The sequence below is a fragment of the Puma concolor genome, chromosome C1 (assembly GCF_028749965.1).
Source record: "Puma concolor isolate L17-30 chromosome C1, mPumCon1.1.hap2, whole genome shotgun sequence".
Classification (NCBI taxonomy): Eukaryota; Metazoa; Chordata; class Mammalia; order Carnivora; family Felidae; genus Puma; species Puma concolor.
Window position 1 is genome coordinate 212,284,502 of NC_141674.1, and position 26,920 is coordinate 212,311,421.

At 41.0% G+C, this 26,920-nt stretch overlaps 1 protein-coding gene across 3 annotated transcripts in view; it reads left to right on the forward strand.

Moving 5' to 3' along the window:
• The window catches only part of DAW1 (dynein assembly factor with WD repeats 1), a 63,907-nt gene extending 40,309 nt beyond the window's left edge, over positions 1–23,598 (forward strand). For 2 of the 3 annotated variants that reach the window (XM_086719840.1, XM_025912134.2), the window contains exons 11-13: positions 2,802–2,878; positions 5,137–5,299; positions 5,674–5,892. In XM_086719840.1, coding sequence (XP_086575966.1) covers positions 2,802–2,878; positions 5,137–5,299; positions 5,674–5,708 — 275 coding nt within the window. In that variant the 3' untranslated portion in view covers positions 5,709–5,892. Of the gene's footprint in view, positions 1–2,801; positions 2,879–5,136; positions 5,300–5,673; positions 5,893–23,544 lie in introns of those variants that run through there. The other variant, XM_086719841.1, reaches the window with a different exon arrangement.
• Positions 23,599–26,920: the final 3,322 nt, after the last annotated feature.

Below are 26,920 nucleotides of genomic sequence, written 5' to 3' on the forward strand. Positions count from 1 at the left end.
TTATCATGTCCAATTCCTTCGTGACTCCAGGGGACTCTACATCATGTCCATGTAAACTTCTTAACAGCCATTTCAGGAATTCTAGCAAAGATGGAAGGCTTTTTTGGGGGGGCGTGATTTGTTCTTAGTTTTCCTGCATTTGCTCCTTGTGGCTAACATACTGTTAAGCAGTCGCGTATCTTTTGTGTTACAATGACTTGTAGAGTTTTGCCAGTGATTCATTTTAATTACACAGTCTTTATTCCACCTGTGTCTCCTTTTTAAAAATTACATTTGCATGCTTATTCTTTTACTCACTAGGACTTTTCAAAGGTGATCCTTTGATCATACAGAAAGTTCTTTCTATGCTCTGGAATTATAAACACCTTGAATTTGAGAGTTCTACTTTTTCAAAGTAACCACTTACTTTTTCATCTTATCACAGAGCTTGGCTTTTTAAAAATCATCCCTTAACTGTAATTAATCTACTCTTTTCATTTTAAATATCATTCTCACTTATACAAAAAAATCCATTCGACACAAGTAGAGAGGGTACCTACTCTGTGCCAGGAATCGTTTTAGGAGCATGGGATAGATCAATGAGCAGAAGAGAGAGGAATCCCTTCCCTCATGGAGCTGTACTGTGGAGGGGGAGACAAGGAAGAATACCATACATATGTTTTACATAGAATGTGAGGATATAGAGAATGTTAGATTATAAAGAATGTTAAATTATAGAGAATGGCAGATTAGGAAGCATGTTAGGACTTTGTCAGCACTAGGGGAGCAGAAAGAAGCCAGGTCTGGAGATCAGGGTGCTGAGGGATGGGTAAGAATGAACTGCACATTCAATTCTTCTCCTTTTGTTTTCTCTACCATCTGTTAAGCCCCCCTAGCAGTGATTCTATTCTTTCCCTGTTCAACAAGACGTTGCTTCAAAAAAAAATCTTCTTCTCTTTTGGCGTGTCTTGTGAGCCTCTTCCCATTGTGTACCTTCTAAGAAGTCTTGATGCTTAGGATATCTTGTTTACTTAATCTCTGGTTCTTGCCCCACACCCCCTTCTTAAAATTGGATCCATTCAACTGGGTTAGTTACCTGCGCAGCTACATCTGTGTGTATATATCACCTTTTTCTTCCTCATTGGAATCGTTCCCAAGACTGAATTATTTTTTGGTGTCCTATTCATATTTCTGTCTTTTTAAAGTCATAGTTTCAGACTATATTATTTCTGTCTTGCCTGGGTTTAAAATGCTTCTGAGAAATTTCGAGAATGACTCTATGTAGAATATTCACTTTTGTCGTATTAACACATTCTTAAAACACGTTGGTCACTTGAAGATTTTTGGAATGTCCAAGTAGCAAGTTTTATATTTTTAGTCATATTGATTGTACAATAGCACTTTTCATTTACTCCTTCCTGAAGTTGACATTGTCAGAAGGGCAAGTACAAAATTTACTAAGATATTTTGTTCTTCTTTGAATGAAAATTAAGTAACCAAAATTCATTATCTTTGGTAATTTTGCCTCTATCTAATGTTTTTTTTTAAAATTTTTTTTAACATTTATTTATTTTTGAGACAAAGAGAGACAGAGCATGAACGGGGGAGGGTTAGAGAGAGGGAGACACAGAATCTGAAACAGGCTCCAGGCTCTGAGCTGTCAGCACAGAGACCGACGTGGGGCTCGAACTCACGAACCGTGAAATCATGACCTGAGCCAAAGTCGGCCGCTTAACCAACTGAGCCACCCAGGCGCCCCTCTATCTAATGTTTTAATTGCACTAATTTTGCCTCTGTGTAAAGTTATAATTGCAATAAGAGAGCAGCCTTCACCTGGCTAGATAAATTTTAACTTTTTTCTGATAATTTTACTACTGCTGTTTTTCTCCTTCTACACTTGTTTGACTCCTCCACTCCTTAATTCTAAAGAAATGTATATACCTCTCCCTCCTCCCTCCCCCTTCCTTCCTTCCTTCCTTCCTTCCTTCCACCCACCCATCCATCCATTCACCCACCCATCTATCCATCCATCCACCCACCTATCCTGTATCCACTTAATGGGTGTCTACTGGGAGCTTGGCACTTCTGGGCACTGGAGAACATCTGGGAACAAACCATTCTACTAGCTCTTTCTGTAGAAAGGCATCCCTAATGCCTATTCTTTGCCCAGCAAGTAGTGGCTGTTGTTCCTTTTTTTTTTTTTTTTTTTCAACATTTATTTATTTTTGGGACAGAGAGAGACAGAACATGAACGGGGGAGGGGCAGAGAGAGAGGGAGACACAGAATCGGAAACAAGCTCCAGGCTCTGAGCCATCAGCCCAGAGCCCGACGCGGGGCTCGAACTCACGGACCGCGAGATCGTGACCTGGCTGAAGTCGGGCGCTTAACCGACTGCGCCACCCAGGCGCCCCTGTTGTTCCTTTTCAAGAAGGCCTCCTGAACCTTCTGTGCCCTTACACGCCTTTTGGTGTGTGGTGCTGGTCTGGTGGCTTATTTCATCCCCAACTTCTCAAAACTTGTTTTGATTCTCCCCTTTCTCTTTAAGATCTTCTGTTTGGATTCCTTCCCCACCTTTTCGACCTTGGAACCCATTGTTTCTTCTAGTAAGCTCAGGGCTATAGACGCACCCTCTTCCCCCCTCTTCTCCCGCGGTGGCACCAGCCTGCACGGACAGTTTCAGGTGGTGGCCCTCGCCGCAGGAAGGGAGACAAACACACAGAGCCTGTATGTCAGAAGGATAGATATTTACATAATTCAAAGCACATGGTTCAAAGTTCTGTGTTGCACATGAATTCATATGTATCTCCACTCTTTCAAAAAGGAACAGCAAGGGTTTTCAGTGCAGCCACAAGGAAATGCATCGCCAGATTGGAGGGCCATGAAGGTGAAATTTCAAAGGTGAGTTGCATTCTCACCTGGAGCAGTTTCTTTAGTTAAAAAGAACCGAATGCATAGTGGTCTGTTGGCACTAGGGTTTGCCCAATTATCCTACTCTTTCTAGAAATCACAAAAACGATATTTTTAAGTGTGACCTCAAACTCAGCGTAATAAATGATCCCTAAAATCTTTAAGACAGTTTAAGACAGTATTTTTTTCTCAGCCATCAGCAAAAGATCGAGTTAGCGGAAGATACTTATTAAAGCCATTTAAGAAACTTGTGAAGTACTTTTCTCGGTCTTGGCTGACACACAAATGTATATTATGCAGAATAACATGCTGTTCAGCAAGTATCAAGTGTGCTGTAAATTCAATGCAATTGAGAAAGTGTGTCCGGGAAATATTTAATACTTCACAGTTTAAATTTTTTTAAATGTTTATTTATTTTTGAGCGAGAGAGACAGAGCGTGAGGTGGGGAGGGGCAGAGAGAGAGGGAGACACAGAATCCGAAGCAGGCTCCAGGCTCTGAGCTGTCAGCAGAGAGCCCGACGCAGGGCTCGAACCCATAGACTGCGAGATCATGACCTGAGCCAAAGTCAGATGCTTAACTGACTGAGCCACCCAGGTGCCCCAATACTTAGTAGAGTTTAAAATGACCTATTTTGAAACTTCAGAGCTGTAGCTTAGGATTTTGTATAAGCTTCATCCATACGTGATTCACAGAGCAGAGACTTCCAATCAGTGACCTGAAGTTTAGCCATGTCCTGTGACAATTTTGGAAAGATCTGGACATGGGGACCCTCCACTCCCACCCAGTTCAGCCCAGTTCTTTGGTCTTGTACCTGAGATCAGATTTGCTCCTTCCTTTTAAAGTATAATTTTGATGGCTTCAGGTCCTGGAAGGCTGCCCCTAGACCCTGGAACTGTCCCTGTGGTGCTCCCCACCAACCCACGCCCCCCTCCTCCCATACCTGCTGCTGGTGGCCCGGAGCTCAGGAGCTCCTGTCTTTCAGGGTTGGTCTCTAAGGCCATGCAGAGCACATCTTCTCCATAGGCTGGGATGGGCAGGAAGGGAGAGAGGGAAGTGTGGATGTGGGAGACAGCCTGGGAAGAGAGCCCAGACTGTGTTTCTGAGTGGCTGGTCTAATAACTTGACATGCATGATGTGTCCTACTCAACAAGTGCACATGTTTTTGTGTATGTGTGAAAATGAAGAGTTCTCAAACTCTGTATTATTGCATTTTAGGCTTATATATTTTAAGAGAGAGAGAAAGAGAGAGAGCACAAATGGGGGAGGAACAGAGAGAGGGGAAGAGAGAGAGAGAGAGAGAAACCCAAGTAGGCTCCACATTGTCAGCATGTAGCCCCATGTGGGCTCAAACTTACGAACAGTGAGATCATGACCTGAACTGTAATCAAGAGTCCAATGCTTAACCAACTGAGCCACCCAGGCACCCCTCAGCAAATGCTTTTTGATAGCTTCCACTATGCTAGGCGTTGTACTGGGGACATAAGGACAAAAAAAAAAAAAAAAAAAAAAAAAAAAAAAAGCCATGGCCTTGAGCCTTTCCCTCATCAAATTTTTAGTCCTAGAGGATGTGACCCAAATCATTGTGTTATGATGATTTAGAGAGGCTTAGAAGCATGGTGCCCAAAGGAATAGTGAACTGACCATTTCCTTTGACAGCTGCTCAGATACGTTTGACAACACTTGGCACATAGGAGGCACTAAGCACAGGTTTATGCAATGTGCTTGCTTTGAGTGGCAGTAGAATGAAAGTCCCTGCCTGTAGGCACGACATTCACTCATTCTGTGGCCAGGTTGAAGGAGGATCTGTATGCTTTTGCTTACAGAAAGTTGGGTTACGGGGATGACATGGGGGGTTGGATTTGAAGGAGCCTGACTTGTGTCCTCATCCACACCAGGGCTCTCTTGGTTTGCCTGGAAAGACTTTGGAAAGAAGCTAGGTGGGGAATACTCAAATTAGAAGAGAGCTTCGGTCTTTATCCTTAGAGTTGTTGTGTGTGGTGGTGGTGGTGGGGGGGGGGGTGTAGCCAGTTAATTTCTTCTGTCTAGAAGAATTATTATGTATTAATAATAATCATGTATTAATCCCCGCAATATTTTTTCCCATCAGGAAGGAACTGTTCTATGTAAGAATAAATGCCAGGCTAGGAAGATGACAGGTGCTTAGTAATGTCCTCTTTTTGCTGGTGAAAAATATGTCGGGAATCATATTACACAAACCTGTGATCCTTTTTCCTTTCTGTCTTGTAGATTTCTTTCAACCCCCAAGGGAATCGTCTTCTAACGGGCAGCGCTGATAAAACAGCGAGAATCTGGGATGCTCAGACTGGTCAGTGCCTCCAGGTTCTTGAGGGGCACACTGATGAGATCTTTTCATGTGCTTTCAACTATAAAGGCAACATAATCATTACAGGTACGGGAAAGAGAAACACATCTGGGTGTTCAAGTTCACTGTTTTTCCATTTGATGGCATCGTTTGAGGGGAGGGCAGAGAGGATAAGCAGAGGGGATGCCTGGGGTGGCTCCATTCTCGTCTTGGCCAATTCTGAGATGCTGTGAATTTCGCTCCTGTGAGTAGGACACAGACTTGCCCAATTTGTGACTGCCAGGAATCATTAAAAAAATTTTTTTTCGCTCCCCAAATGCCCGAGCTGCTCAAAGCCTCCACGACTGGACACATTGAGTGTATTGATGATTGTCAACGACCCGGAAGATGTTAATTTGTAAAAAGAGAGAGTTAGTGAATAAAATAAAGGAAAAATAACTTTGTGCAATTTGTTTCGTTAGGTAGCAAGGATAATACCTGTAGGATATGGCGTTGACGGAAGAGAGCCGGCTGATGAGCGGATTTGCTAGCGATGGAGGTGAAGGTAGAGCTTCACAGTTGTCAAGCAAGCTATTTTCATGTTTCACATCTTCTCTTTTCTGCAAGTCAACTACATGCTGTCGTTAGCTTCGCAGATATGACCGTTAAAACTAATAAACTTATATCACGTCTTCATAGTATTTGATGGAAATAATAGGAGAGACCACAATGTGTGGCCAATGTCACTGGTGATTGCATCTTTGTTTTTATTTTTAGTAGCATCATGATAGTGATAAAGGAAATCAGAGTGATTTCACAGTGTGTCTCAGATTCTCCTTTGAAAGCTCTTATAAAATCTGTTGAATAAAGGTTTTGGAAGCAGTTGTGAGTGAATTACCCATCTACATGTATGATGTATGTGTCTCTTGTGATGAGAACTTTTAAGATCTACTGCCTTAGCAACTTTTTAAAAACATTTTTTAACGCTTATTTATTTTTGAGAGAGCGAGAGAGACAGAAAATGAGTGGGGGAGGGGCAGAGAGAGAGGGAGACACAGAATCCGAAGCAGGCCCCAGGCCTCGAACTCACAGACCGTGAGATCATGACCTGAGCTGAAGTCGGACGCTTAACTGACTGAGCCACCCAGGTGTCCCTGTCTTAGGAACTTTCAAATATACGATACAGTATTATTGACTGTTGTCACCATGTTGTATATTACACGTTCAGGGGTTATTTATTTTTAACTGGAAGTTTGTACCTTTTGACAGCCTTTACCAATTTTGCCCACTCCCCAACGCCCTGCATTGGTATGAAGGCATAAACCACCAATCTGTTCTCTGTGTCTATGAGCTCAGTGGTTTTTTGTTTGTTTGTTCATTTGTTTTCTGTTTTGGTTTTCTTTTAAGGTCCCACATAGAGTGAGATCATATGATATTTGTCTTGCTCTGTCTGACTTATTTCACTTAGCGAAATGCCCTCAAGGTCTGTCTATATTGTTGCAAATGACAAGACTTCCTTCTTTTCTATGGCTGAGTACTATACCATTGTATTTATAGACCACGTTTTTTAGTCTATTCATCCAGCGATGGATGCTGAGGTTGTTTCCATATCTTGGTTATTGTAAGTAATGTTGCAGGGAACATGGGGGTGCATAGATCTTTTCTAGTTAGTGTTTTCATTTGCTTCAGGAAATACCCAGAAGTGGAATCACTGAATCATATGGTTCTATTTTTAATTTTTTGAGGAAAGTCCATCCTGCACCGTGGCTGCACCAGTTTGCATTCCCACGTTTTTAGGAGGACATGTATGTTTGCAAATTGACTAGAAGTTTTATTACTTATTTTGTGATTTCACTTTGTGCAGCTAGGAACGAGAGGCAAAATTGGAAGGGAAACTTAATCTTCCCTCATATTCAAAAGTGTATCTATGCCTCCTCCCCCCAGAAAAGAAGTTGCCAACCTACACTGATAAAATTAAGGTCGCATATAAGGAAGGCAAAATGGATATCACTTAATAGAAAATATGAATCGAGTTCATAGTGGATGTAAAATATATGGGCAGGTTTTTCTTCAAAAGAAATGTTAAACAGGATAGACATTCAGACGAATGAATTAAAAAATCTGGATGGAAAGCAACTGGGATACCAGGAAAATTCATCAAACACCAACCTGATTACTGCTGAAATACTGAAAGCTATTTTTTTTAAAAGGTTTTTCTATGTAAACATGCCTTAATGCATATTAAAAGTTACTGTTAAAAGATAAAGCACAAGTTAGAACCACTGATGCTTGAATCCGGAGCAGGAGAACACACATGAGAGTCTCATGGAGTCATTTTCTTAATAATAACAAGAGTGGTCAGTGTGGCTGAGGGTGTCGCCCGCCAGACACTGCCCACCCACCTCACACATCATCCCTGCAACCCTCCAGCCAACCGTTTCCGAGAAGGTGACGGTCCTGATCTGAAAATGAGGAAGGTGAGTCACACTCAAGTTAGATAATCTACCAAAGACATCGCGTCCATTATACTCCGTGCTTAAATGAACACTTATGGGAGAAGAGTATCAGACGTATCTGTGGGAAGGTTTGGGCTGAGAATTACCCCTCAGATCATCTATGGATGTCCAGAACCCAAGAAGAAAAATAAAACAAAAGCAGAACAATATAAACAAAAACTTCAGCTGCTGGAAGCAGGACCTTCAGAGATGGTGAAGCCAAGGAGAGCTCGGATTAGAAAAACCTGGGCCAAAACTTAGCTACTTCTTACGAACCCAGGAAGAAGAAGCTGCCATTGGCTCTTCCTCTGACTCTGATGGCTTTAGGGAAAGTCGCAATACTGTTTTGTTACATCATTCAATAGAGAGAGCCATTGTATAGTCATGGAGATCATTCTACGTCTCACTGACCTATTTAGCTGTAGGAAGCCCTTGGTCAGAAAAGGCTCCTCTAATTTTTATGTGTTGAGGCAATCTTTCTTCATAGAATATTTATTAAGGTTTCCAGTAGTATTTTTTATTATCGAAGTATAGTTGGCATACAATGTGGTGTTACTTTGAGATGAACAACATAGCGATTCCACAATTCTATACATTCCTCAGTGCTCACCTCCAGAAGTGTCGTCACTGGTTGTCACCACATGTTACTACAATCGTATTTACTATATTCCTTATGCTGTCCTTTTCATCTCTGTGACTTATTTAATAACTGGAAGTTTTACTTCTTCCAGCAGTATTTTTAAAACTACTTAAAAAAAATGTTTGGACACTGAAGATCATAAGAGAAGTGATAATATACTCACTTAATTTTCATCTGGAGTGTTGTAGAGAGGAAGTGAAGTGTGTGTGGAGTCTGGAGTCAAATTGCCTGGATGTATGTTCTTCCTCTTTTTTAATGTTTATTTATTTATTTTGAGGGGCGAGGGGCAGAGAGAGAGGGGAGAGACAGAATCCCAAGCAGGCTCCACACTCAGTGTGGAGCCGGATGCAGGGCTCAATCTCACAACCATGAGATCATGACCTGAGCCAAAGTCAAGAGTTGGACGCTCAACCAACCGAGCCACCCAGGCGCCCCTGCCTGGACATACATACTCTGATTTCAACTTTGAATTGTTGGACCATTACCCCCACCATGCTGCCTCAGTTTCCTCAGACAATGGTGATAATAATCATTCTTGTTTTGAGGATTGGGAATATCTGGCAAGCATGATGAATATTTTCTATTATTCTTATAAACAGTGACTTAGCAGTCACCTTAAAAAAAGTATCTTTGATACATGAGCGTATTTCTCAGGAAAGAACATAGCATTATTTACTCAGAAGTGATAGTTGAAACATAACTCACTTTAATGTATTATAGGTATCCTGGGGAGAAATAGAACTCAAATTTTTATCAATTAAAATTTAAGAGCCCTGGGATCATTGTCCTTTTAAGATTTCTCTCTTGGACAGAAGTGCTGAGATGTGAGGTGATCATCAGTATAAATGATTAATGTCTAACCCATCTTCATATATTCAGATTTAATATAGGATTTTAGGAAAGTGAATCATTCTCATAAAAATGAAATCTCTTTTCTAACAACTCCTGTCTAAAACTGCAGTAGCTCATGGTTTAGCATAATGCCTGATTTAGAGACAAAATAAATGCTTTTTGAACTATAAACACTGCTTTTTATACGCCCAACTTTTACACAGCGATTTAAAAACACATCCATAATCTTTCAAATTATAAGTGGCTTATCTCCTGTCTCCCCACAGCTGTGGTTATTCTTCAAACAATTTACCTTGGTGGGTCTCCAAGGGGAGGAGACCCCTCCAAGGGGGGGAATTTGTAATGACAAGAAAAAGCAATTACTATAATTAAAGACATGTTCCTTCTCAAACACAAAGAATTGTAAAAACTGGCTCAAAATTTCTATAATCTTTTTAGTTATCTTACCAAGATTATTTCATTTTTTTGTTCAACTTCACGGTTATCTTGATTAGGATGATTTTGGTGGCAAGTAGCAAAAGGCACAATTAAAACAAAGTCATTTCCAAAGTTGGTTGTTTAAAAAATTTTTAATGTTCTCTGTCAAAAATAAATAAACATTTAAAAAAAATTAAAAAAAGGGGGGGTTGCCTGTGTAGCTCAGTCAGTTGAGGGTCCGACTTTGGCTCAGGTCATGATCTCACGGTCTGTGAGTTCGAGCCCCACGTTGGGCTCTGTGCTGACAGCTCGGGGCTGGAGCCTACTTCCGATTCTGTGTCCCCCTCTCTCTCTGCCCCTCCCCTGCTCATGCTCTGTCTCTGTCTCTCTCTCTCTGTCTCTCTCTCTCTCTCTCTCTCTGTCAAAAATAAATAAACATTTAAAAAATGTTTTTTAATTTTAATGTTTATTTATTTTTGAGAGAGAGACAGACAGACAGACAGACAGAGCATAAGTGTAGGAGGGGCAGAGAGAGAGAGAGGGAGACACAGAATCTGAAGTAGGCTCCAGGCTCTGAGCTGTCAGCACAGAGCCAGAGGCGGGGCTTGAACCCTTGAGCCATGAGATCATGCCCTGAGCTGAAGTCAGATGCTTACCTGACTGAGCCACCCAGGTGCACCGCCCCAAATTGGTTATTTAGTGGCAAGAGGACCCAAGGACCCAGGGTTTGAGGGCTTTCCCTTTTGTTTCCTATTGTTGACTTGTCCTGTGTATCCTTCCTTGTTGCTAGATGCCTGACATGTTTTCTTGGTTTAGGTGTCTTGCCATCTTTTTAATCTCATCAACTCCAGAAAGAGAACTTCTTACTTCCCTTTCTATGATTTTCATTTGCCCTAACATCTTAGCAGTTCTATTCCTGCCACTGACGGAACCATCTTGCCTTTTTTCTCTTTATTTTCTCTATCTGCCCACCATATCATAAACACTTGCCTCAATTAAAAAAAACAAAAACAATTTTAGCTATCCAGTCTTAGTGCCATTTTTATCTGTAATATGTAATCTCATTACCTCTGTACTAGAAACTGAGACAATCTTCTAGTTAATTATCTTGGCTTCTTTTTGCTCTATCAGATGATTGCTTTCTAAAATGAACAGAAAAAATAATCCTCCAAATATTTATATGTTTTACAGTTTACAAGACTTTTACATAACTCAGTTCATTCGATAAAGAGGAATGAAGTAGGAATTATTGGAGCCCAAATTTAGAATTGATAACACATAGTTTAGGAGAGGGAGGGTGGCTTGCCCAAGATCATTTGGCCAGGGAGTAGCCAGACATGAATTCACAGCCTAGAAAGGCTATAATGTATACATACACACACACACACACACACACACACACACACACACACACACACACAGAGACGTATATATACATATATATGTACATATATACATTTATTATATATGTACATATATATGTATATATATGTGTGTGTGTGTGTGTATCTATATATGGCCAAGAGAGGCCTCAAATAATGGTGTGTTGCCCGAGTTTTTCCAACATGGTTAGTGTGTGTTTCACATACTAGCATGTAGTTTTTAAAAATTGTTTGGATTTCCTTTGAATCCTCTGAATAATTTTTCATTTTTTAAATGCTTATTTATTTATTTTGAGAGAGAGAGAGCAGAGGAGGGGCAGAGAGAGAGAGAGAGAGAGTCCCAAGCAGCCTCTGCACTGTCAGCATAGAGCCCAATGTGGGGCTTGAACTCACAAACTGAGATCATGACCTGAGCCAAAGTCAAGAGTCAGATGCTGAAGCTACTGAGCCACCCATGCACCCCCTGAATAACTTTTTAAAAATAAACATGATGAAGCCTGGTTCTTTTTTCCAATTAATACAAGTTTGAGTTTGGACCTTTATTAGGCATTCAGTTATTTAGTAGCAGGGTCCCAATTTCCTTTGGCCTGGGAATCCTAAATTCACATTTCTCCTAGCAATCATATTGTAACAGAGTAGAAATGTTTATCCCAAACATTACAGATACCAGATGAAAATTAAAAATAAAAGCTTTTGGAAGTAGAAAAGAGCAAGGGCTCAGATTCTTTTTTTTTTTTTTTTTAATGTTTTTTATTCTTGAGAGTGAGAGAGACAGAGCGTGAGGGGGGAGGGGCAGAGAGAGGGAGACACAGAATCCGAAGCAGGCTCCAGGCTCTGAGCTGTCAGCACAGAACCCAACGTGGGACTCGAACTCACAGACTGAGATTATGAGCTGAGCTGAAGTTGGACGCTTAACGGACAGAGCCACCCGGGTGCCCCACAAAGGACCTCATTTTTAAATGCAGTCTGTGATATCCAAAGTACTGATTTTTGACTTACTAACACAATAAGCCAGTGACAGGTTATGATTCACATATATTTCTTTCCTTTCCCTTATATTGGAATGAGTTTATCATTCTTAAATATGGCCCAGGTCCACCTATATGGTTAAAGGGAGTAAAGATTCTAGCACAGAAAAGTGTCCTCTCCACAGCTGTACTCATTCTGGTGAGATCCCTGAGCCCAACCAGATTCAATTGTGGTTGGTTGTGACTCGATTCACCTTTGCTTTTGGCAAGCGCCATCTTTTATGTTGTTATTTTTCATGATTTAAACATCAATATTGAGATTCCTCAAAAGACTAAACATACAATTACCATATGACCCAACAATTGCACTCCTAGGTATATATACTCCCTACCCCCCAAAATGAAAAATGGTACTTAAACATAATGTACCCTCATATCCATGGCAGCACTATTCACAACCGCTTAACTGTCTTACCGACGGGTGAATGGATAAACAGGTTGTGGTATATCTATACAACACAATATTATTCAGCCATAAAAATGAAGTATTGATATACGCTACAATGTAGGTAAACCTCTGTTGAAAACATTATGCTGTAAGAGAATCCAGATACAAAAGATCATATATTGGGTAATCCCATTTATTTGCTGTATCCAGAATAGGTAAATCCATAAAGACAGAATGTAGATTGGTGGTTTTGCCACAGATCGGGGGTAAGGAGAAATGGACAGCACCTGGTTTACAGGAGCAGAGTTTTATTTTAGGGTGATGAAATGTTTCGGAATTAGAGGTGGTGATTGTACAACCCTTATTAAATGCTAATGACTTGTTCACATTAAAATGGTTCATTTTATGTTATATGAATTTCACCTCAATAAAAGTATATCAAATGTTCAATCTAGGTCCACAGTCTTTTGCAAGTGGTTAAGTTGTTAATTTTCTTGGTTTTCACAGCATGGTATACTTGGGTGTTTTTTTTTGTTTTTTTGTTTTTTTGTTTTGTTTTGTTTTGTTTTTTGCCTGTCAGAGGCATATTGTTTAAAGGAAATTCACACATTGACCTCATGAAGAAAAAGACATACTCAGGAAAGACATGGGTATTAATTCTTTAGACATAGTCATAGCTGGATTATATCTTTCAACAATTACTTATTGTCTCTGAGACACTAGGTGCAAAGAACTTGATTAGTTTTTTGGTGAAAAGGCTATGAAATTTCGGGAATTTCATTTTTTTTTTTTTTTTTAGAAATAAAAGTATATTGTGGAGAAGTATACTTTGAAATAAAACCGAAAGGATGAAATGATTGAATCATGATGGGAAAAACGCTTTCTTATTATTGCATAAATCTGGCCCAGAAAGAGAGTATTCAGTTGGTTTTTATGCTTTAGAAGTTACAAGATCCAGAAGCCGTCAAAATGTCTTCTTATGACAATTCATGGTTTGATACTTTCTGACTTTGGTTTGGTTATATGAGAGTAGTCTGTGTTTGGGAATGTTACTTTTAGGATTGCCCTGTTCTTTTAGGGTGAACACGGTGGAATTTTACAGGCCTCTATTCATTGTAACATCTGGAAGATTCCACCAGGGGGTTTTTATAGCTTTGAGTCTTCTACTCCTTTTTACTAGCCACCTCCACCTTTTTCTCCTTTCCTCTGAAATACTCTGGTTTTTATAAGAAATCCTCAGAAAGGATATTGGCTTAAAACATGGAGAGGAAATGATAAAGTTGTGTGTGTGTGTGTGTGTGTGTGTGTGTGTGTCTCACAAGGGTCCTTAAATTCTGCACATTAAGGTAAAACCATCAGTTTCTCTCTACTCCTAAATTTCCTCTTGAGTTTGGAATTTCAGTTTCATTACTAGATCTGACAAACGAGTTTATGAGAATGCAAGAGGTGGAAATCTCAGAAAAGTTGTCTGGAAGCTGTAAATACAATGAAGACCAGAACTGCTATTCATTCTACCTTCTGGGAAAAGTTGGATGCATGTCTTTGAACAAAGTTGCCTTTGCTACTATTTTCTTGGGACTGTGAGATCTTAACGAAGTAATTAATGTTCCTTCTCACTAATGAAAAAGTAGAAAATGTTGCTGTTTTGAAAGTGCATAAGGTTGCCTGCCTTTATTCTCTTATCTCAGCAGGTGGCAGTGTTTATCTTTTGGCAGATGAATTGTTGCTTCTAATAGCTACAAATGGAGAGTAAAAAGAGTAAACTTTTTATTCTCTGTCCTTTAAAGATCAGGGTTATGTGGGGATATATAACCATGCTCAGATTTTGGTGTGGTTTACACTTAGGGCCATCTTGGCGTCTCTGGGGCAAACGACACATCTTGATGCAGTGTAGAGATATTTTTCTATCTATGGGGTCTTAGACCAGTAAGGTGAATGGGAGACAGTTCTTTTTTTTTCCCTATAGGCCCCTCTATTAATCATTTTAAAACACAATCAATCCCAAGGACTCCAACATTCATTTATGTCTTTTAATGGTAATACCTGACCAGAGTGTAACATTGATTCCTTTTATGTTTTAATAAAGTTTACTGTAATTTCACTGGGTGAGAGTCTAAGAATTGTGAATACTTTGAACTTCAGTATGTTAACATGCCCATAAATCAAAAGGGTCAAATTGGTTTGTGTTGGGCTATGAAGGACAAGAGTAAGTCTGAGACTAAATTAACAACGGCTGCTTATTCATAAAACTTGTGGGAGGGAGAGCCAGGTGCTGTCACTTTCCTTCCAGCGGGAGTTTGTTCAATGGAGAGTCAGTTTCATGGAGTAAAAACATGAAACACCGAGTCTCTGACGAGTGTTCTATTAGGATGGGCGCTTTGGGAACACCTTTGCACTTTTGGTGGGAATGCAAACTGGTAACTTCCTAATTGGTCTTCGGGTATCTTAGGCAGTCCTTAGTTGGTTTCAAGGGGGCACACAGATAGCTTGGGGACATTTCAAAAGAAGGATTGCTCAATGTTATGGGCAAAGGGTTCTTTTTTCCCCCCGTGGTGGCTATTTCCTGGAATAAATGGGAATGCTTTGTTGCCCTCAAACTGTCATACTATATTCGTTATTTGGTGAGGGATGGCTGCTGTGACAGCCAGTTTCTTATGAAGGACAGCATTTTGGTAATTAAAAACATGAATTCAGGAATCAGAATTCCTGTCTCAATACCATGTTCAACCACTTCTTAGATGTGGGACTTTGAGAATTCAAACACCCCTTAGCTCAGTTTTTCTCATCTTTAAGAGAGGACTAACAATAGTATGGGCAAGTTTGTGAGCGCTAAATAAATTAAGTTAATAGAGACATAATGAGACTGATACATTGTAAACATTCAATTAATGGGGCAGCTAATATTTTTGTAGATGCTGCTTCAATGATTTGGATTTAAAGGATTTAAGAGTTGAGAAAGAATTTGCACATTCAAGGCGAATTTTCTTATTAATTCATGATGCTTTGGGGCCTGTCTGCAATAGACAAAGCCTTCTAATTCACCTTCTCCTAGGAAATTAATAAGGAAGGGATATCTTGAGGGCTCATCTCTCATGAGTTCTCACGGATTCAGGTATGTGAATAAAATTTCGGTTCAGCTTAACACACACGTTGTCTCTAGAGCTCTGAATCAGCCCAGAGTTTCTATATTTTTCCCCTTTTGCAAAGCTGTGTTTTAGGTAAAGCCTTGTCCAGCCTGCACGCCACGGAAATCACAGTTGAAGAGGAAGAAGATGCAAATGCTATTAATTAAGTGGAATTTCAAAATTCTTCCTGAAACCCTCCTCTTAGTGCTCGAGGAGATGTTCTTATTAGGGAAATTAGAGGGGATTTATCAAACACTTCTCAGAAATATCTTAAAGGTGGAAATAGTCCCCAGGATGCTCTCATGTGCCTATTAAAATGTCAGTGATTTGCATGTGTCGGAGGAGTTGACAAATGCCCCCAGATTTGGATTTTAATTACTCATACTGGTCGATCAAAGGAGCCAGTGCCCCTTCAGTGAGAGCGAGCACACCCTCCCGTCGTCACCTCTGGCGTGTGACGGGCACCGTGTCGGGTTTGGACTCAATGCCCAACATGCAATAATCCCCTTTGAATCTTTTGTGATGTGGTTCCTAGTTGTAGTGTTTTTCTTCATCCTAAACACTTTGCCAGTGGCTAGTATTGGACTCATTCTCATCTTTAATTATGGAAATAGCAGTTCAAGGAGGAATGGCTGAATTTCGGCTCCAGGTAGAAGTGGTTTTCCTGTTTTCCCGGACAAATATACACTCCCGCAGGGGGAGATGACACTGGGTGTTTTTCCCCAGGCGGGAGAAGACTTGTTTCCCAGGTGTGCCTGAGGCAAAGGGACACGCGCAATTATTTTCTAGGTCAGAAAATCTCCGACGGGGTAGAGTAACTGTTACAGTTATTAACTCTTGGGTTATTACCATGAATAATCAGCTAGGTTGAGTCATGCGCAGTTGCCAATGTTGCCAAATGTTGATCTGCAAAAAGTAATTTCGTGTGGGTCACCCCACTGTATTGCTGTATACGTGCAAGGTGAGAGATTTTATGTCCGTGTTTGTTCTCAGACGGATCCTTGATCACGGCCCACACCCATTATTGTGGCCTGGTGCCCTCCTCCTGCAGAGGGCAGACGGCAGGCTTCCAAAAATGGCTGATGGTATCTTGACCTTGATCATTGGCAGAGAACTCGCACTTAACACGGTGTGTGCCACAGAGTGTGCCCTCTGGAATGAGACAGGGCTCACCTCATCATTTTATTATTATGCGTAAGTCATTTGACCTTCTTGGGTTTGTTTCCTCATCTATAAAGTAGGAATATAATAATAGACTGAAATGAGATAATACACACAAGGAAAAACCAACTCAAAGGCTGTGGGATAGCTGGCAGGTAAGAAGTGTCCTTGACCTTGCGTTACTCCATTAAGAATGCGCCTTCTCAGGGTTGCAATCGGTGTTGACTTGGGTGATGGGGACGATGACGATCTTGCATGAACTGCCCTTGTGGGTGCTTCTCTGCCTTTCTGAATGCCAGAACCCTCCCTTCCCAAATGTGCTTCTCTCTAGCCACTCAGAGTTTACTGACTCCCTTGGGAAAAGCAGGTGGCCTATATTTAGAATAGCATCAGCTGCTTTCTTAAGCATTTGAGCTAATGCTTACAAGTATTAATCACAAAAACTTTTTAAGCATTGGCGGAAAGTAAACATTTTGTTTCAGACAGTCTTTTAAATATCCCAAGGGTCTTTTAGACTTGGTTTGAGAAGGAGGATAAAAATAGAAGAGTATGAACATATATATCTGGGAACAAGTCTCTTTGGAGGGAAGTCAGTTCCTGCAAAATAGACATTATAACCTATATAGATAATTAGTACATGAATCGTGTTAGCAAGTTTCACCTTCAGTTTTGAACAGTCTAATGAAGTGATGTCATGTCAGGTGTTCATACAGTTCACTGTTTAAAGAAGAGGCTCAAATCTCCCGTTCTTATGTTCTAAGGTATTGGGGAACTGGTCCTAACCTACATTTCTGCCCTAATCCTTCTTGCTCCCTGATATCCAAGATGTTATGGGATAAATTGTATCTTTCCAAAATTCTTATGTTGAAATCCTAATCCACTTCAGAATGCAATCAGAGTGTAATTATATCTAGAGATAAGGCCTTTAAACAGGTGATTATGTTAAGGTCTTTAAGATGGTCCCAAATCCAATCTGACTGGTGTCTAAAGGGGAAATTTGTACATGCAAGGAGACACTGGGGATGCACACGCACAGAGAAAAGACCATGTGAAGACAAAGCAAGATGGCCAAGTCAAGGAGAGAAGCTCAAGGAGAAGCCAAACCTGTCAAAAGCTTGATCTTCGACTTCCAGGCTCCAGAACTGTGAGAAACACATTTCTGTGGCTTAAGCCATCCAGTTTGTGGTGGTTTGTTATGGCGGCCTGAGCTAATACAGTAGATAACTAGACCACTCATCAGGTCTCAGATACACGCCAGACCTTCCTCCCTCTGTGATTTTACTGTTACCTGTTTTAGTCCACTTGGCTATTACAAAATAATGTCACAGACTTGGGGGGTGTGGCTTATAAACACCAGAAATTTGTTTCTCACAGTTTTAGAGGCTGGAAGATCCAAGATCGAGGCACCAGCGGATGCGGTGTTTGGTGAGAGCCTGCTTCTTGGTTCATAGATGGCCATTTTCTTGCTGTGTCCTCGCATGGTGATGACGCAAGGGAGCTCTCTGGGGTTCCATGAGGGCATATAATCCCATTCATGTGAGTTCTACCTTCACGACCTAGTTAGCTCCCCCAAGCCCCACCTCCTAATGCTATCACACTGGGGGCTAATTTTCAACATACGAATTTGGTGGGGGGCACCTATCTACCCTAAAACTCATTTTCTTGTATCTCCAGCTGGACAACCCCCCACCCCATGCTTTACACTTGACCCCAGATATCATTTTTTCCTTGGCCTCTTCTTTGATCCCCCCCACCCATCCTTACCCCTCCAAGGTAGGAAAGATCTTCATCCCAAATTCCCTTTGTGCATGTCTATTTTATAATTTTAAGTTATGTTATTCTTAAGAATATGGACTGCGTTTCAAGAACTTGGGCTGGAGATGAAAAAGTTGAAGGGGCCATCGGTCATCAGAGGCAATCGTTTGTTTTAGAATGAATGAAGCTTATGCCTGATTTCAGACTGATAAAATTGTTCGAGTGGCAAAAGGAAGGTTGCAGAGTTAGAAGGAACCTGAAACTTGCTGGAACCTGGTGTTAAAGGAGACAGAAGAGGTGGTCAAAGAACAGACAGAAGGTTGATGTTGAAAGGAAAAGAGTCATGTTCTGACTCTGGATGGGAGGATGTGGGGAAGAAGGTAGTTTTCCTAATTTTGTGGGTTGTTATTTCTAAAATCATGCAAAGCATGAGCTCGAGCCAGATTTCCGAATCCCTCTACCCATCACGCTGGATCTGTGACGCGGAGGGCTTTTCAATTCCATTCAGCCTTTTCTTTCTTTCTTTCTTTCTTTCTTTCTTTCTTTCTTTCTTTCTGTTTATCTATTTATTTTGAGAGAGACAGAGACAGCACGAGTAGGGGAGGGGCAAAGCGAGAGGGAGGCAGAGAATCCCAAGCAGGCTCTGCCCTGTCAGTGCGGATCCTGATGCAGAGCTAGAACTCACCAACAGTGAGATCATGACCTGAGCTAAAAACAAGAGTCGGATGCCTAACAGAGTGAGCCACCCAGGTGCCCCATCACATCCTTTCAGTCTTAGTGTTTCCATATCTTCAGTGGGCAAAATTGTCACTGTCATCAAAGGATTAAATGAATAACACATGTTTAGCACAGAACCTAACGATAGTGATAACAAAACTCCTATTAGTAATATCAGTGTCCTCCTGACAAAGGACAGATTGGGTAGATTGCTCCTTGGAGGAAAGAATGTACTCCCCTGAGGAATCATGGAGCCTCTCACAAAGGGAATTTTGGAAAGGATTTATTACAGGGTTTGGGGCTGTGTTAGGTTCTTGAGGGAGTGTTTAGGGACTTTGCTCTTTACTCCAGGTTGCTCTCAGAAAGCGGGTGCAATTCTGTGATGGGATATACTCAGATTTTTTTGCAACTGATAAATTTTATGTAATTGGTGAGGGAACAGGCACCACTCATACGAGCCAGGAGAGGGGGATGTTTGGTCATTTTTTGTGCTTGAACAATGGTAATATTCAGGCTGTGTTTGGACATGATAATGGAGTAGTTTTGTTTTTGCCTTGATGTCAAGGAGGTAGCAACACCAAGACCTGGCTGTAAATACCTGATGACCTTGGTTTCTGTAGGGCTGTCTGCTGAGAATTTGGTGCTTAGAGACTGAGAGGAATGTTGCCTTTTTTTTTTCTCCCAATAGTCACTGAAGGAAATCCAAAAGGCTGATGGGTAGGCACCAAAGGTTGAGCCATTCGGGACCACGGATGTGTGTAGGCATCCGTACTGAGATTGTGGGATTCTCTCCCAAGGTGTTTGGTGGCACAGCACAGGTGTGGAGAAGGCATGTCCTACAAGTGGCTCTGGCCTGGGGTTTACTGAGAGACCACGACAAAAGGACAGCAGCAAAATCGAGAGTGCCAGGGAGAACAGCTCTGTTGGTTGGCCGTGAGGTAGGGGTAGTGCAGTTCACAGAGACAGAATATGGGGAGACTAACCTCCAGCACAAGAGTCTTTTAGAAAGCCCAGAAGTCCTTCTGGGTCATGAGAAGATCCCTGGCTAGAAGGAGTCTAGGGCATTGGAAGTGAGAAAGTCAGGGGGGAAATGGAAAGTCTGTGTTGCAGAATGAACCAAGCAAGTAGACTGAATTCTCTCTGAGCCACTTGGGATTTGTCAGTCTTCCCTTTTCTTCTAAGACAGGATCTAGGTGAGGTGACAAATACCCTGCCTCTGTCCACAATGACCCTCACCTTTCCCTCTCCTGAAAGGTGGCATTCTCTCACATTCCATTTTTATTTTATTATTATTATTTATTTATTTATTTATTTATTTTTTTAATTTTTTTTTTCAACATTTATTTATTTTTGGGACAGAGAGAGACACAGCATGAACGGGGGAGGGGCAGAGAGAGAGGGAGACACAGAATCTGAAACAGGCTCCAGGCTCTGAGCCATCAGCCCAGAGCCCGACGCGGGGCTCGAACTCACGGACCGCGAGATGGTGACCTGGCTGAAGTCGGACGCTTAACCAACTGCACCACCCAGGCGCCCCTCTCACATTCCATTTTTAGAGGATGTTCCACTGTGAGTCAAGATGATGCTTCTGGCACTGACACTCTGTGTGGCAGTTTGTCGTGCGGGCTACGAAGCAGCCTTACCCCTCCCCCCTCTCCCCCCCCCCCCGGCTTCCGAGACTTTCACGATGGAGTAGTTCATTTCTGCCTCCTCTCCCCCAGGGCTCTGGCACAACTTCACGGAGGAGAGATGAGGTCGGAAAAAACCTTGTCAGCACCTATTTGTGGTTTTTACAAAACTCCCTCTCCTCTCTCAGGGACTGATTGTCTTTGGAATAAACCTCAGAGCCCTAGAAGGCCACCTGTCAGGACCTCAGGAGAGTCATCATTGCCTTTCGTGCTGGTCCCACCACCAGGAGGGACCCTCTTTTCACCCTGAGCTTCTCCAGACTGTGGCAGAATGCTCCAAACAATGATTGACTGGTTAAATGAGTGAGCTAATATTGACATGGCCTGTTACTTCAGCACTGATTTTCAACAGATGTTTTATGGAACATTAGCTGTTCTTTAGAGGTTTCTTAGAGACATCCATGTCAGTGAGTGAGAATTCCGTCCTCCACATCTTTCTTTACCAGAAGAATTTAACTTTTTTGTTCTTCCTGACTTTAGCCTGCAAGTGAAATGCATTCAGAGAAAGGTTTTTGAATGTTTGAGAGAGAGGGAGGAGAGAAAGAGAGAGAGAGAGAGAGAGAGAGAGAGAGAGAGAGAGCCACCACTGGCTACATTCCATCATGAAAAATCTGGTCATGATTGAACCTTCCCAACTTATTTTCTTCTATTTGTTCTTATGAATTCTTTGTCTCATCTAGCTTATCTCATCCAGCTTTTACAATGTATCTGAGAATGCCATTTCCAGTCTCTACACTTTTGGTCCCTAATTCTCCATCCTGCAACTTCAGCTCATGGTGGAAATCTTCCCTCGTCACCATGGCTGGATGCTTTCTTCTTATGATGAATTGCATAGCATTTATGGTGCTTTTATGGCCCACCCTTTATATTGTATGCTTTTTCCCCATCTGGTTCATTCCCCATCTGGTTCATTCATTCACTCAGTCATTTGGCAAGTGTTCATTGGTGCCTGTTATGGACCATGCATATTGCTAGCTATTGGGATTCATAATGAAGAACACAGATACCTCTGCCTTCAGAGTATACAGTCTAATGGAAGTTGGCGTGTATTAATTAACATTCAGTCAGAGAAACAGAATTGGTAGGAGATATATATTAAGAGATTTATTGTGAGGCTTATAGGATTTGAGGGATCACAAGAAGTGTCTGAAAGGCTCACGGCAGGCCATCAGGATGAGCTGGGCGAAACTCCCAGACCCAAGCTGGAGCTGTTGCCCATGGGTAGAATTTCTCCCAAGAAGGCTTGGTTCTGCTCTTAGGGTTTTTCACCTTATTGAATCAGGTCCATTCATATTTAAGATAGCATTCCTTACTTCAAGTTAGCCGATTATGAACTTTGATTACCTCTACCAAATACCATGATACCAACCTTCATAGCAAGTGTTTGATTGAATAACTGAGGACTGTGGCTTAAGTTGACAGATAAAACTGACCATTGCAGGAGAAAACATTAAAGAAATCACTTGGGGGCGACTGGGTGGCTCAGTCAGTTAAGTGTCTGACTCTTGATTTCAGCTCAGGTCATGATCTCACGGTCCATGAGTTTGAACCCCTCATTGGGCTCTGCCCTGATGAGTGCAGAGCCTGCTTGGGGTTCTCTCTCTCTCTCTCTCTGCCCCTCCCCTGCTCGCGTGCTCTCTCTTTCTCTCAAGATAAATAAATAAACTTAAAAAAAGAAATAATTCGAAAATATCATGGTAAGTTTCAGGAAGGAAAAAAGGTTCTCTATTTTCCTCTGTTTGCTGGAAGTTTAAAGTTAAATTTAATGTACAATTTTAAGATGTAAGAGACTTAATTTATTCCAGGAGTTTAATGCAAGTATCAAATCCACTGAGTCTCAAACCAGAAATCTTGATGAAAGATACTAATGCCTAAACCTTAATATGGACCAATTAAATTGAAATCTCTGGGGCTTAGCTCTGGCACTGGCATTTTGGAAAGGCATTTCTAGGTAATTCTTTGTTTGATTAAAAAAATTTTTAAGTTTATTTATTTTTGAAGGAGAGAGAGAGCATGAGTGGGGGACAAACAGAGAGAGAGGGAGACAGAATCTGAAGCAGGCTTTAGGCGGTCAGGTCAGCACAGAGCCCAACATGAGGCTTGAACTCACGAACCGTGAGATCATGACCTGAGCCGAAGTCAGATGCTTAACCGACTGAGCCACCTAGGTACCCCTAGGTAATTCTAACACATAGAGTTGATAACAGCTGTTCTAACGAACTTGAATATTCTAGTTGTCCACCTTTATACTTGTTTTGATATTGAAATAAGCTTTTCATCATCCTTGGAAGCAAATACTTACATAAATTAGAAACAAATAATTATTTTAGCTCAAAATATGTGGGCTGATCACAGCCACTGAGATCACTGAAGTTACCTCCCTGGATTGTACACCTATCACGGGCAAGTACCGTGTGTTAGTTAATCATCAATTAGGATAGATAAGGTTAAGCTGCAATTACAAACAAACAAGCAAAAAGACCCTCAGTTCTCAGGAGGTTAATAAACAGCAATTTATTTCTCATTTAGGCAAACTCTGCAATGGGTCTAGGCAACTGTTCGGGGCAGGTGTTCTCTCCGGATAGCTCATTAGTGAGATCTAGTTGATTTGCTTTAGTATCTCTGCATTTAGCCCAATAACTGGCACATCGTAAGAGCTTACTAGATATTCGGCGAATTCACATCCTCATCTTCTTCTCTTTTAGATATTGTGTGTGATTTTGTGCACGTGTAGGTAGCGGATCTACTTTTTTCCTCTACAGGCAGGTGTTTCTCAGCCCGCTAGCTCTGTAGTCTACAGCTCCCCAAACCCATGGATCCTGGGAGTGGAAGAACAGATACCTGGCACCATGAGATCTTTGTGATGCCAACTGCAGTGACATCATCAGTGAAGAGAAGCTCCCTGTGATACCTGAACTTGGTCTCTTCAGACTTTCTCTTTTAGACCAAAAAAAAGGCAAGAGACCTTTTAGAAAACCCCCCATTAAAAAGTCAATTTGCAATGAACCCGACTAGGTTCTGTGGAGAATCAGTAATGTAGTTCCAGATTCACTTCCCTAGTCAGATACAGCTCCCTAGTCAGCCCTGTCACCGCACATCCCAGATCTGAAGATTTGAGGCTTGCCTGAAAAGGCCTGTAGTCAGGGCCTCTCCAGGATCTTTCTAGTACCTGCACGCTTCTGCATTTCCTAGCCCTTCCTGTGAGAGATGTAGCCAACTGGTTAGAGAGGTTCACCAACAGACTCCCAGAGGGTGAACTTTCCATGAACATCTCCCCAGGACAAAGGAAAATGGGAACATTTCTATAGCAGAGCAGCATTGGGGAAGACACATCTTTATCCAGACGTTAAATTTTCATTGGAAATACTTGCTTTGGATTTAGATTTCATAAAATTTCCCATTGAAGAGTTAGGCTCGCATACCTAAATTTTCCAACCATATTTGAAAGTTGCCCAATAACTAAACTGAATACCAAATAATCGTTTTCCTTTCATAGACCACCCACATTGACAGACCCGGTTCATCTTTATTAGAGGAATTGATTTGGCCTTGAAGCAAAAGCATCTGTTTCAAAATTACATATGTCCAAGTTTTAACTAAATTCATTAATCCCGCTATCAATCTTTATTATTAACTTCAAATTAATAAGTAAAATCAAAACTTCACTTCCTCAGTTACATTGTCCACATTTCAAATACTCAATAGCCATAAATGACTAGAGGCTACCATATTGGAGAGTATAGATATTGAAGATGTCAGTTCTGAATAACACAATCAGGTGGATGTATGATAGTTATTCTGTAGCCAAGTCAAGGCAGAGGCCAAGGTCAAGCTGGATAACAGTATTTACCTTTTCTTTGTCTGGCTTGGGAGGCTGACATTTTATGGGTAGACTGACTCTAGTTTGTCTTGAGCCATGGGGCTGCCAACCTCCAGGTAGTCCAAGGGCTTGTGACTATTACCCACTGTTTTTGTGTGGGAGATGCTCAAATATTTGTTGAGCGATTGCCAAGTTCATTTACTGCCTATTTGAATCTTAACCTGTTTTACCTTGAGAGAATTTTTTAACACCTAGTCACAGAAAAGGAAGATTGAAGTACTTATTAACTTTTCCAATTTGCTGCATAAACTTGATATTTTTTTTTTTGCATAAATTAGTTTTGCCATTTCTAAAATGGCACCACACAAAAGCAAATTAAGGCAAGACCAATGAAGCATCGTAGGTGATATTTGAATTTGGGCTTCCTGACTGTTTTTTGGCCTCGCTCATGTCTTTCTGATTTAATTAATTTGGAAGTTTTGTCAAAGAGAAGCTTAGTGTAGATTCAAAGAAATTTTTAGCCTGAGGTGCTTGTTTTTTCAGAGACCTAGTCTGACAAATATGAAGTTTTTATTTTTAAATATAATTTAAATACTTAACTTTGTCCAAACACAATGACAAATGTGTTATCGTGAGGAAATGCATTTCTTAAAGGAAGCTGCTCTAAATTCCTTTAGCAATCTCTTTTGATAAATCAGTCGCTTGTGTATATTATTAAAAGATCAGCCAGCAGGAAAGATATAATTTTATCTGGGTTAAAGTCTTTAGTTTTAAAATAATGAAGACAGATAAATAACAGGATTTTAGATACAGCCTGGTCTGACCAATGAGCCATCACAGAGGCTTGGTAGAAGATTGTTCTTTTGTGCTTGGGTCTTCTGATTAAAGTCTCCAGCTTGAAGCAATGGATTCATGAACTGCTGTTTATGCTTCTGCATGGGCCATTTTTGTTTTGTTTTGTCTTTCAATTTTTTTTAACATTTATTTATCTGAGAAAGAGAGAGAGAGAGAGAGAGATGGAGAGCTGGGAGGGGCAGAGACAGAGGGAGACACAGAATCCGAAGCAGGCTCCAGGCTCTGAGTTGTCAGCACAGAGCCCGACCCGGGGCTCGAACTCACGCACTGCAAGGTCATGACCTGAGCCAAAGTGGGACGCTTCATCGACTGAGCCACCCAGGTGCCCTGGCGTGGGTCATTTTGTACCAAGAACTAACATTTCTTTATAGGAAATATCAAACTTGTATACAGACACATGCACACAGGCCAACAAATACTTCATGTAATTATAAAATTGAACATGATAAAAGAGAGAGAAAGATCTCATTGGCTACAATAAAAGAAGAAAAGTAGGTAAAAAAGAACTCCTAGTCTTTGGGTATTAGAGCTTTTGGTATACAAGAGTGATTTTCTGGGGTCCTTGGGCTTAGTTTTGGTGTTCCCAGGATGCCTGAGTACAGTGATGCTTAGGTATTCGTTTAACAATTAAAGTGGCATTCAAATTAAATCTGTCAGGCAGCTAAATCCATAGTCAAAGGATTAAGCTATTCTTACAGGGCCCTTAAAGGACATTTTATGTGGGGTTGTGAAAGTTAACATTTCCATACTGCTTTTGCTTGAGCCTAACAATCCTCAGATTTTCTCTCTTGGTGTTCCTATTGAGATCTGAACTGTGAGGCACATACAAACCGATCACAATTCTATTTATTACCAGAAAAGGACCCTCAAATGTCAGGCTTCGACTCTAATGTATTTTCCTTTTTTACGGGAATAGCTGACGAGAGTTGAAACATCTATAGCCCAGATTTCTTCAAAAGGGCCTGTTGTTTTCCATGAAAGAACATATATTTGCAGGCCAGGTATGGCAAGGGGCTTGAGGGGCTGGAACGCTCCCACCATTGCCCAAAACCCTTTTAACTAAACACAAATGATCTATAAAATCAGTTCATTTTCACCGTAAGATAAGATTTTTTTCCCGTAACTGCACTTCCTACGTGGAAATGATGGAGCCATCAGTGTTTGCATGCTCAACTGAACATCTGTTATAAAATGTGTGTTTTTTTTCCCCTAAGCACGACTGAGTATCTGTTATAAAATATATTTTTTCCTAAGCGCACTTTAACAATTTCCAATATAAAAAATATTCTCTGAGTTCAGAGTTTTGGTAATTGAGAACATTTTGCGGGAGGTTAATTTGCAAGTGTACTTATCAGTATTTAAATTAGATTCTGATTTTAAACTTAGCATATTGATGCTGAATAATT